The sequence below is a fragment of the Saccostrea cucullata genome, unplaced genomic scaffold (assembly GCF_032062105.1).
Source record: "Saccostrea cucullata isolate Sc308-1 unplaced genomic scaffold, CSIRO_AGI_Scuc_v1 ctg21726, whole genome shotgun sequence".
NCBI lineage: Eukaryota > Metazoa > Mollusca > Bivalvia > Ostreida > Ostreidae > Saccostrea > Saccostrea cuccullata.
Window position 1 is genome coordinate 1 of NW_026941385.1, and position 13,257 is coordinate 13,257.

At 34.8% G+C, this 13,257-nt stretch overlaps 1 protein-coding gene across 1 annotated transcript; it reads left to right on the plus strand.

Annotated features, from left to right (window-relative positions):
• Nucleotides 1-5,260: 5,260 nt before the first annotated feature.
• Nucleotides 5,261-13,161, plus strand: LOC134257743 (uncharacterized protein K02A2.6-like; the record flags this gene model as incomplete). The annotated part of the gene is made up of 2 exons (XM_062740339.1): nucleotides 5,261-5,508; nucleotides 12,178-13,161. Coding segments are annotated over exons 1-2 (1,232 nt in total), but the record flags the coding sequence as incomplete, so codon positions are not given.
• Nucleotides 13,162-13,257: the final 96 nt, after the last annotated feature.

A 13,257-nucleotide genomic window follows, 5' to 3' on the forward strand; every position in this document is an offset into this window, starting at 1 on the left:
TGTGATACACATAATGTTTTATATCTGATAACCCGTCTAAGGGTGAAGTGAATATCATATTGGTGAGACCAGCGATCTCCTACATCAGCCCTCTGGCTGATATTTGCGTCTCAGACTGATACAGGATGTGATATGGAAAAGGGTATGACTTGAGTGCATGTGTGGGTGGGTTGGGGTTTTGTCTTTAAGAAATTCTGGTTAGAAAAATAAGCAATTAAATGCATGTATATATTATAGAATTTTTTTCATTTATTTTTTTATTCACCTTCTGACGATTTATAAAAGAATCAAAAGAAAGAAGGGAAGTGCGGACTTTCCTGAAAGTCTATGATAACAGAACCCCATTTTTGTATGACATTAAATTTGTGCGAATTTTATTGACATTTGATTACATTGTGTATAAAATGTATTTTGTATATGTGACCGCGACTGGTATAAAGGTCCAGATGAGTAAGAAATAGAAATTAATTTTTTCGTCTTTTTTTTAACCAGGACATTTTGAATAACACAATCTTGTGTAAGATGCAACTTACAAGGATATTTTAAACAAGCTCTACCAGCTGTAGTTTTTACTTCCAAAGGAGGAGAATTCCAGTTTAAAAGGCATGAAAATAAAAAGAATGAACTGTATTTGTACCTTTAATAGAAAACGTTATTAATTACACTGATAATACGCTTGTATTTAATATTTCTTTTTTAAAGTTAATGATGAATTGATGAACATACAACGTACTATTAATCAATCGATAGTTATCTTCAAATTTATTTCATTGTTATCATTATTAGAATAAAACATCCAAAACAGATTTTAAACTGACATAAGATTGCAAAAGCAAAAAATACACTTTTTGTGAGTATTATGGACATTTTCATTTTCAGCTAGTTAAGGTATCTAATTGTAATATTTGATATTTTTTATGTAATATACACAAACGTGGGCAACGATCTAATGATTTAAAAAGGTTATTACTGACACTGCCATCACACCCTTGGTTATTTTCTATCTTAATTTGTATTAAATTATATATATTATGAATTGAAAATTATTTTAAAAAGATATAACGATATGATTGTGTGAATGAAGTGAGAAACATGATACGTTCATTCGAGATATCTTGAGGAAAACTTTCGGCGTGGACTTTTTTAAAATTAGATTGAAATATCATCAAATTTTAAAGATATTATCATCAAACAATGAAACAAATGGAGATAACGAAAAGATTTCAAGATCGAAAATCCATAAAACAATACAAAATAGGAGCAGGGCAAACACTGACCTCCCAAAACATCAGAGGTGGAATCAGGTGTCATGGAGGAGTGAGGATTTTTTAAATTAATAATAATCATCGTAATTATTTGGTAGCAACAATTTTAAAATGCATGATTTATAATGTGTTTTATGTAAGATAAAAGGTGTTAATATTGAAGTGTCAGAATGCATGATTTCCGTACTTGTAATACAATTTATGTGCATTTCACTGTGGCATTTTGCCAACGCATATATAATCATGGATAACATTGACTATTTCTTTAAGAAGAAATAAAGTGATTAACTTAAATTAGCTTTTTAATGCAAAATATTTCATTGATATATTAAAAATAAAAGCATATATAATAATGAAACCGTTCAATGTAATTCATATCTTTTTCCAGAGGCATTAGCTCAGATTGAAAACAAACTTCGAAGCCATCATAAGATTAATACCAAGAATATTTTACAGAAAGGAAAAGGAATACACAGCCATTGTGCCTAACGTTAATTTAGTGTTAATCTCAATTAACATTGAATTAACGTAACATTGATGTTAGTTTAATGTTACTTTCGTGTTAAGTTAACGTTAAAATGATTAACATTAAATTAACGTTAATTTTTAACGTTAATTTAACTTAACATTAATTTCATGTTAATTTTTAACGTTAATTTAACTTAACATTAATTTCATGTTAATTTTTAACATTGAATTAACATTAAAATTTTAAGTGAGCTTGGGTTCTGTCTTAAAAAACTAGAACCAAAATATTAACATTAGATTAACGTTAATTAGTTAATGTTAATTTCTTGTTAATGTGAATTTAACATTAATTCTTTAATGTTAATTTCATGTTAATAAGAATAACATGAGATTAATGTTACTATTCAAATTTTAGACCTAACTTTAAACAATAGTTGCCAATCATTTTAGTGACATTTAATTAATTAAAAGATGTCCATATGTGGATACTCAAAACCGCCGGGGTAGGGGGGGGAGTAGGCACTTGTGTCGGAAATAATTTTTTAACCCCAATACATAAAGATACACATGTAACAGTTGTGTTAGTATGATACCTTAGGTTAAAAAAGTATTTCCGACACAATTTATTTCCGACACAAGTGCCTTTGTGTGTGTATGTAAGGGTGTGTACACGTGTGGGTGTGGGAGGGGGGTGTTCCAACTGTTTGCACCCTCTTCACCTCGTCCAATTTTTTCTCCATACATTCTGAAAAAGTAATTTATTTATCTAGACTGAATTTATAAGCTCAATGTCTATCTTTCAAAATGTCAAATTGGGATTTAGATTTTTTCCGGCTAAAAATGGTCCGTAGCTTTTCTCAGGATCGGTTTTGTTTTTTATCGGAGAAAACGTCATGTTTGACGTCATCAGCTGTAACAGAAGTTGAGAAACACAGAGGAACAACGAATTATCAAGTCTCTGTTAAAAGTAAGTGTTTTTTGTTGTCTTTGTAACATTACGTCTTTAAGAGTTTCATAATTTTTGAGGCCCCTAAATGTTTGAACTTTCTGTACAGCAACATTACGCATACAGTACTCAACAGTTCTAGCTTGCAGGCTACTGTGTCGTAGACACAGGTACTTGGGTCGTGGTTTATAAATATTTATAATGTACCTTATTGATATGTAAAAAAAGTAAAGGTATGCAGGCTCCGTAATGGCGTCTGCTCAACTCGCTTGTTTACATGGTCTGTTTTCTTTAAAAAACGCTGCACCTACCGATATTTCTGCACCGGACGCCTCAGACCATTGATTACTAATTGTAAATATCCTCACATCTTGCAAATAATTCCTAAAAGGTGATTTTTAAACAATTTTTCAAAATTTTCGTTAACGTGCCCGGAACTAAGTGCAAATACTAAAACCCGAATCAAAATGAAGAATTCCGGCCATTAAGACACTCCAAAATTCTAGAGGCATTCCGAGAAAATTATAAATAGTTATGGAAATTTCAAGTTATATTTAAATTTCTCGGGATGCCTCTAGAATTTTGGAGTGTCTTAATGGCCGGAATTCTTCATTTTGATTCGGGTTTTAGTATTTGCACTTAGTTCCGGGCACGTTAACGAAAATTTTGAAAAATTGTTTAAAAATCACCTTTTAGGAATTATTTGCAAGATGTGAGGATATTTACAATTAGTAATCAATGGTCTGAGGCGTCCGGTGCAGAAATATCGGTAGGTGCAGCGTTTTTTAAAGAAAACAGACCATGTAAACAAGCGAGTTGAGCAGACGCCATTACGGAGCCTGCATACCTTTACTTTTTTTACATATCAATAAGGTACATTATAAATATTTATAAACCACGACCCAAGTACCTGTGGTCGTAGACTGTGCCGATGTGCCAGACCTCTGCTATGATGGATATTTGTATATCAGCATTACTTTTTGTAGGTCTCGTAATTGTTGGTTAAATTTGTTTGAACACTTAAGCCAATACTGTACTCAGTGCCGCCCTACGTATGACATGGAGAAAATTCGAAAGTGAAAGTAGAAATCGTGTAGGGTGAATTCACCATGCATCTGTGCATCGGACACCCTTGTACTTCAGCAAGTTCTAGCGATATCGCTACCGACGGTAAATTATCAAGATGGAGTTTAACACTTAGTATGTGATTAAAATATAAATTTGGGATACAATTATATGCCTTTTAATAAAAGTTTTATTGAGAAAATATCACCAAAAATCGATTTTTTCTGAATAACTCAAAATTCACCATGGATCGGACATTATTCACCATGCATCGGACAGACGGTATTTCAACCGAAAAATTTTCATACTTTAATTATTACAATGCTTTGAAATCCTTGATATGGATAAACTTTTATATTTTATCTCATAAATAACCCTCACCTTAAATTTAATTGACGATATCGTTGCACTAATGTAAAACTATTCAAGATGCCTCACTTTGCAATAGAAAGGCTTTAAATTGCTTGTAATGCTGTAATTGGCGCCTTTTTCTCATGGGTTAAGATAGTCTGGTTTGGAGAAATAGATTAAGTCAGCTTCTAGACGTCACATATCGATAACTTGTATTTTGACAGAAAATTTAGAGTTTTTATTTTCTTTTTTCGCAAAAAAAAGCTGTTAGTTAGGTTCTGTATAAAAACAGTAGTGATTACCTTTGCATCGGAAAGTGTCCGATGCATGGTTAATTTGTGTCCGATGTACGGTGAAATTAGCATGCTAGTAAAACCAGCTCTAATAACAAACATTGAAGTGAAATTTCTTTATAATTTATGCAAAATTACCAATTCCTGACAAAATTCACCAAAGTCCGACTCGTTCCGTTGACGTCGAATTTAAAAAAAAAAAATAACTCTAAAAATTGTAAAATCAAAAATTTCGGGTTATTCCCCTTTGATGATGTAAAATATGACGTAACTTCAAGGCCATTCTCGGGGTATTTTTATCACAACATGATAAAAATAATCGGTATCATTAAAATATTTAAATCTTCATCTTTAAGACAGAAACAAATAAATACACAGAACTCTTAAGTTGAAAGAGATTTTATTGCCTAAAGTTGTCCGAAGCAAGGTATGTGTCCGATGCATGGTGAACTCACCCTACAAGTTAACCATCTCGAAGTTGAAGTAAAACATGCAATGTGACCGATGTTTTCCCAGATCCTAACTGTTTAGTAAATGTGTTATCGTACGAACTATCTAGTGTATGTGTAACCTTTTCATGTACGACTGAATATGTACCTGTTTAGTTTTAGTTTTAGCGCCATATTGAATAAACGTGTTTGTGTGAACTCGGTGTTGTAATTGGCAATTAGCGAACCTAGCCATCCAAACATGGTGTCAGAAGTGTTCCTAGTGTAGAAAAATGCCGAAGTTCAATCCACCTGAGTGTTTCGCCTAAAGTTACCAGGCCAAATGAATGGCCGGAATGGAAACAACGATTCACGAGGTTTCAGATCGCAACGAAGCTGACTGACGAGGATGAACAAATACAGATAAGTTCATTGATATACGCCATGGGACCAGAGGCAGAAGGAATATTCAAGTCTTTCGCACTCGCTAATGGTGACGAGAAGAAATTCAAGAAGGTACTTGAAAGTTTTGACAAGTATTTCGTTCCAAAGAAAAACGTGATTCATGAGCGCGCCAAATTCCACATCCGGAGCCAGCGCCAGGGAGAGTCAGTTGAGGAATTCGTCAGAAGTTTACACGAGTTGGCCGCGCACTGTGATTTTAGAGATAAGAGCGACCAAATCCGAGACAGGTTAGTCGTGGGCATTATCGACAAAGAACTTAGCGAGAAACTGTGCTACAGCTTGAATCTGAACTTACACTCACAAAAGCTGTCGAGATGGCACGTAATTCAGAGTTAGTGAAACATCAGATTAAAGACTTACAATCTAAGAACTTAGATGCAGTGAGATTTAGGCAGCAAAATGGACAGCAACCTAAACACAACTAGTGCTAATTGTAACGGGAACCGTTACAGATGTTCCCCAAACGCTCCCCAACTCCCTTTTGGTGCCATATTCCCTGTAAGCTTCATTAAATAAGACAACCTCTGTGCATTTATGACTTTAACAACGTTTTCCCAGAAGGATACCAATTATATTTAAATTTTAGCTTTGCACCTGTGCGCATGCGAATACATGTGCGATATAACCATATCATCTTGTCTACACTATCTATACATTTTAATATACTATATATTAAAGCATTCAGTTCAAAAGTATTAAAAATCACTCATTCAAGGTTTTTTAAATTTCACTCGTTCGAAATGCACGCACGTGCGTGCACGAGCATGATCACCATACCTTCCTGTAGGAGTCCTCTATATCTATCTATATTCTAAATCCCATCCTGTTTGGTTGAAAAACAAGGGAGTTTTAGCCATTTCAAGTTTCAGCCAATCAGATTGCAGCACACGTGCATGCGCGTAATTTCATGATTTTTTTTCTATATCATATTGTAGGATATCCTAATGCATGACTATATTTTAAATTTCAAAGCATTTCGTCAAAATACAAAGGAGATATAGCCATTTAAAGTTTCAGCCAATCAGATTGCAGCACACGCGCATGCGCATGCTTTCATGAACATTCTTATATATCATGCTGTAGATCTTCATAATGTAGGACTATGTTCAAAATTTCAAAGGATTATGACAAGAAACAAGAAAGATATTGAGACTTTAGTTTCAGCCAATCAGAGCGAAGCGCACGTGCATGCACGTGAGTTCTTGCTATTTTGACCATGCCAGCTTGTCTATACTACTAATGTATCCTTACATTATGAGTTTCAAAAAATTTCATCAAAAAATAGAAAAGTTACGGCAATATCCATTATATTGGTCATTTCACGTGTTGCACGTGCGCGCTCTTGCAAGCACGTGCGCGCAAAATGACCTTGATTCCGCAAATCTACATAACATGTCTACTGACCCTAAAAAGGTTTTACCTACATCGGACGAACAGTTTACAAGATCATTCCCGGACAAAAAAGTACCCAGGAAGAAGAAGAAAAATAATACTACTAATAACTAGTGCTAATTGTAACGGGAACCGTTACAGATGTTCCCCAAACGCTCCCCAACTCCCTTTCGGTGCCATATTCCCTGTAAGCTTCATTAAATAAGACAAACTCTGTGCATTTTTGACTTTAACCACGTTTTTCCAGAAGGATACCAATTATATTCAATTTTTAGCATTGCACCCAAGCGCATGTGAATGCATGTGCGTTATGACCATATCATCTTGTCTTTCAAGAGTAGTTTTAGATATACTCGTTTCAAATGCATGCACGTGCGCGCACGTGCATGATGATCATACCTTCTTGTAGGAGTTCCTTACATCTATCTATGTTCTAAATCCCATCATGTTTGGTTGAAAAACAAGGGAGTTATAGCCATTTAAAGTTTCAGCCAATCAGATTGCAGCACACGTGCATGCACGTAATTTCATGATTTTTTTAATATCATTTTGTAGGATATCCTAATGCATGACTATATTTTAAATTTCAAAGAATTTCGTAAAAAAACAAAGGAGAAATAGCAATTTTAAGTTTCAGCCAATCAAATTGCAGCACACGTGCATGCGCGTGATTTCATGATATTTTTTCTATATCATTTTGTAGGATATCCCAATGCATGACTATATTTTAAATTTCAAAGAATTTCGTCAAAAAACAAAGGAGATATAGCCATTTAAAGTTTCAGCCAATCAGCTTGCAGCACACGCGCATGCACATGCTTTCATGAAAATTCTTATATATCATGCGGTAGATCATTATAATGTAGGACTATGTTCAAAATTTCAAAGGATTATGACAAGAAACAAGAAAGTTATTGATACTTTAGTTTCAGCCAATCAGAGCAAAGCGCACGTGCATGCGCGTGAAATCTTGCTATTTTGACCATGCTATCTTATCTATACTACTAATGTATCCTTACATTATGAGTTTCAAAAAATTTCATCAAAAAATAGAAAAGTTACGGCAATATCCATTATATTGGTAATTTCACCTAATGCACGTGCGCGCTCTTGCAAGCACGTGCGCGCAAAATGACCTTTGTTTGGCAACTCTACATAACATGCCTACTAACCCTAAAAAGGTTTCACCTAAGTCGGATGTGTAGTTTACAAGATCACTCGTGGACAAAATTTTCCCAGGAAGAAGAAAAATAATAATAATAATAATAATAATAATAAGAAACAGAGTAAAAACAATATGTTCCCAAACTTCGTTTGGGGAACATAACAATATGTTCCCCAACTTCGTTTGGGGAACATAATAAGGAGACTAATTGTTCAGATTACAATTTTGATTTTAATTCAGATAACAATATGAAGTCTTTTCACCTTCTTGAGTGTTTTCATATCATTTGGCTTCAAGAAAAGAAGTTAAAAGCAAAAAAATTAATAAAACAGCAAAATTCTAATTTTCTACTACCGTGTTTTTAAGATCGGGCTCGGGATTGGTTATATTCAATAGTAGTTCCATACATGGAAAAGGGATTTTCCTTTCTGTTCAGAATTTTTTTTAATATTTCCTCTCAGGCCATTTTGACAACTCTGATACCTGTGCCTGGTAAATTTTATATACTTTGTAAATAAATATATAAAGTTTTTTTGACCGGAACTATTCATTTTTTCCAATGCATAGGGGGCTACTCTCTGGGTTTTACAAGAGATGTTTAAAAAGACATTCGTGTCAGCTAATGTGACCTATATTGTTTAACACCTTCTTATTAATATTTTTTTTCATGAATGCAAATATCTGATTATTTTACGAAGGAGCGTACATGTATATTGATTTTTAATATACCGAAAATCGCTATTTCTGGGGATTGCGTAATTCTAAAAAAAATTCAAATAAATTTCAAAGGTAAATTAAACAAAGGACGCTTGGTATTAAAATATTATTTCAAATCAGTAGAATCGAATGCTCTTAATGACATCTGAATAAATAGGCTATAAAATGCTTATATGCCAACTTTGGTCATCTGCACTTTAATTCTAAACACGACAGGATTTGTAATTTTTCTGTATAAATCAATAATTTCTATATACTTTGGAAACTCAAATGAAATATTTTAATACACTTTCCTCGAGCTTTTTCTGCAGTTTTCCTGAAATTTTATGTGGGTCCGAGGTGTTATTTGAGTTTAACAGTGATTCTCTACGGTGCCATTAATTTGATTTGTTTGTGTGTGTGGGATGGGGGTGGGGGGGGGGTTGGGATGGGGGAGTATTTTTATTCTTAACCTATTTAACGTTGGAGTTGAATCTTGTATCCTATTCCAAGAACTTAAGATTGATTGTGACATTTGGATGAAAGGTCAAGGTCATTAAAAACCACCACCTCTTTAACTTCTAACCTGTCAACCGAAATAAACTCTGAAAGGTGTTTCTAGATACATGTACATGTACTTCATGTTTCTTTTTACCCTTGGGTCAAGGACAAAGGTTAAGGTCGATTTCAAGTTCATAGGTCAAGGTGATTTTGGTAAATAGTTAATATCAACATTTTATTCAGGTTACCAGTGACCTTGACCTAAGTTTCAAGGTCAAGGGTAAAAAGATCTGCATGCTTCAGTATGTTACATGTCTTGACATTTAGAAGTTCTTAATTCTGCATGAACATCAAACCTGTCTTTTAATACATTGTGTGCGGTCGCATGTGCATGCACGTCCATGTATTTACTTTTGATAGTAGTATAATGTTGGCAGTCATTATATCTATTCATATTTGAAATTTCACCCTGTATTATTGAGAACCAAGAAAGTTGTAGGCATTTAAAGTTTTAGCCAATCAGATTGCAGCACACGTGCATGTGCGTGCGTTCATGATTATTCTTATATATCATGCTGTAGATCTTCATAATGTAAGACTATGTTCAAAATTTCAAAGGATTTTGTCAGAAAACAAAATAGATATTTAGACTTTAAGTTTCAGCCAATCGCAGCGAAGGACACCTGCATGCGCGTGAGATCTTGCTGTTTTGACCATGTCATCATGTTTATACTACTATTATATCCTTATATTATGAGTTTCAAAGCATTTCATCCAATATTTAAAAAGTTACGGCTAAATCTATTATATTGGTCATTTCACGTGTTACACGTGCGCGCACCTGCACGCACGTGCGCGCAAAATGACCTTCGTTCCGCACATCTACATAACATACCTAGTGACCCTAAAAAGGTTTCACCTAGATCGGATGAGTAGTTTACGAGAACACTCGCGGACAAAAAAGTACCGGAGAACAAAGAAAAAATTCAGAAAAAGTAAAAACAATATGTTCCCCAACTTCGTTTGGGGAACATAATAAGGAGACTAATTGTTCAGATTACAATTTTGATTTTAATTCAGATAACAATATGAAGTCTTTTCACCTTCTTGAGTGTTTTCATATCATTTGGCTTCAAGAAAAGAAGTTAAAAGCAAAAAAATTAATAAAACAGCAAAATTCTAATTTTCTACTACCGTGTTTTTAAGATCGGGCTCGGGATTGGTTATATTCAATAGTAGTTCCATACATGGAAAAGGGATTTTCCTTTCTGTTCAGAATTTTTTTTAATATTTCCTCTCAGGCCATTTTGACAACTCTGATACCTGTGCCTGGTAAATTTTATATACTTTGTAAATAAATATATAAAGTTTTTTTGACCGGAACTATTCATTTTTTCCAATGCATAGGGGGCTACTCTCTGGGTTTTACAAGAGATGTTTAAAAAGACATTCGTGTCAGCTAATGTGACCTATATTGTTTAACACCTTCTTATTAATATTTTTTTTCATGAATGCAAATATCTGAGTATTTTACGAAGGAGCGTACATGTATATTGATTTTTAATATACCGAAAATCGCTATTTCTGGGGATTGCGTAATTCTAAAAAAAATTCAAATAAATTTCAAAGGTAAATTAAACAAAGGACGCTTGGTATTAAAATATTATTTCAAATCAGTAGAATCGAATGCTCTTAATGACATCTGAATAAATAGGCTATAAAATGCTTATATGCCAACTTTGGTCATCTGCACTTTAATTCTAAACACGACAGGATTTGTAATTTTTCTGTATAAATTAATAATTTCTATATACTTTGGAAACTCAAATGAAATATTTTAATACACTTTCCTCGAGCTTTTTCTGCAGTTTTCCTGAAATTTTATGTGGGTCCGAGGTGTTATTTGAGTTTAACAGTGATTCTCTACGGTGCCATTAATTTGATTTGTTTGTGTGTGTGGGATGGGGGTGGGGGGGGGGTTGGGAGGGGGGGTATTTTTATTCTTAACCTATTTAACGTTGGAGTTGAATCTTGTATCCTATTCCAAGAACTTAAGATTGATTGTGACATTTGGATGAAAGGTCAAGGTCATTAAAAACCACCACCTCTTTAACTTCTAACCTGTCAACCGAAATAAACTCTGAAAGGTGTTTCTAGATACATGTACATGTACTTCATGTTTCTTTTTACCCTTGGGTCAAGGACAAAGGTTAAGGTCGATTTCAAGTTCATAGGTCAAGGTGATTTTGGTAAATAGTTAATATCAACATTTTATTCAGGTTACCAGTGACCTTGACCTAAGTTTCAAGGTCAAGGGTAAAAAGATCTGCATGCTTCAGTATGTTACATGTCTTGACATTTAGAAGTTCTTAATTCTGCATGAACATCAAACCTGTCTTTTAATACATTGTGTGCGGTCGCATGTGCATGCACGTCCATGTATTTACTTTTGATAGTAGTATAATGTTGGCAGTCATTATATCTATTCATATTTGAAATTTCACCCTGTATTATTGAGAACCAAGAAAGTTGTAGGCATTTAAAGTTTTAGCCAATCAGATTGCAGCACACGTGCATGTGCGTGCGTTCATGATTATTCTTATATATCATGTTGTAGATCTTCATAATGTAAGACTATGTTCAAAATTTCAAAGGATTTTGTCAGAAAACAAAATAGATATTTAGACTTTAAGTTTCAGCCAATCGCAGCGAAGGACACCTGCATGCGCGTGAGATCTTGCTATTTTGACCATGTCATCATGTCTATACTACTATTATATCCTTATATTTTGAGTTTCAAAGCATTTCATCCAATATTTAAAAAGTTACGGCTAAATCTATTATATTGGTCATTTCACGTGTTACACGTGCGCGCACCTGCACGCACGTGCGCGCAAAATGACCTTCGTTCCGCACATCTACATAACATACCTAGTGACCCTAAAAAGGTTTCACCTAGATCGGATGAGTAGTTTACGAGAACACTCGCGGACAAAAAAGTACCGGAGAACAAAGAAAAAATTCAGAAAAAGTAAAAACAATATGTTCCCCAACATTGTTTGGGGAACATTATAATAATAATAAGAAGAAACAGAGTAAAAACAATATGTTCCCCAACTTCGTTTGGGGAACATAATTACAGCAGACAGCCTAAAGCTAAGGAAAGAGTTTACAATAACTGTGACAAGTGTAATATGAAGCACAATCCTGGAAACTGTCCAGCATCAGGGAAGAAATGTTTAAAGTGCGGGAAAAAAGGACACTTTAAGATAGTTTGTCGAAGTAAACCCAAACACATAGAGGAAGTTCAAGGTGCATGTTCATCACCTGATTCATTCTACATGGGTTCTATTGACCTAAGCGAGTCGGACAATACAGACGCATGGACAGTAAAGCTGAAGGTGTGTCGGAAGTACATTACATTCAAGATCGACACTGGTGCTGACACATCTGTGATAACTGAAGCGACGTACAATTCATTGCCAGTAAAGCCCAAACTGCAGGCTTCAACAAATCAGCTGTACAGCCCAGGAGGATCGGTAGAGTGTAAAGGGATGTTCGTTGCTAAGACTTTTCACAAGAACAACGAGTTTCATTTTCGAGCGTATGTGCTTAAGAACTCTAACAGTGGTTCTAATTTGCTCAGTCGAAGTGTCGCACACCGTATGGGACTTGTTATGAAAATCGAGGAAATTCGGGATGTGTTTGGTACACATGGATGCGTCAAGGGCCCACCTGTCAAGATAACGCTTAAGCCTGGAGCCACACCATATTGTGTCACAACAGCTCGCAGGATTCCATTTCCATTGATGCCCAAGGTCGAGGCCGAACTAAACCGCATGGAGAACGCTGGAATCATTGCGGCGGTCACAGAACCAACGGATTGGTGTGCACCCATCGTGACAGCATTCAAGAAAAACGGGGATGTTCGCTTGTGTGTGGACCTTAAGAAACTAAACCAGGCAGTCAAACGTGAACATTATATGTTACCCAACTTGGACGACATTGCCCCAAAACTGTGCAAGGCTACAGTCTTTTCGAAACTTAATGCTAGTAGTGGGTTTCACCAGATACCTCTAGATCCAGAGAGTTGTCACCTTACTACCTTCGTAACTCCGTTTGGACGGTACTGCTTTCAGCGGGTTCCATTTCGTATTACGTCAGCCCCTGAAATATTTCAGCATCGTATGTCAGAGATATTAGCAGATATTAACGGAGCGGA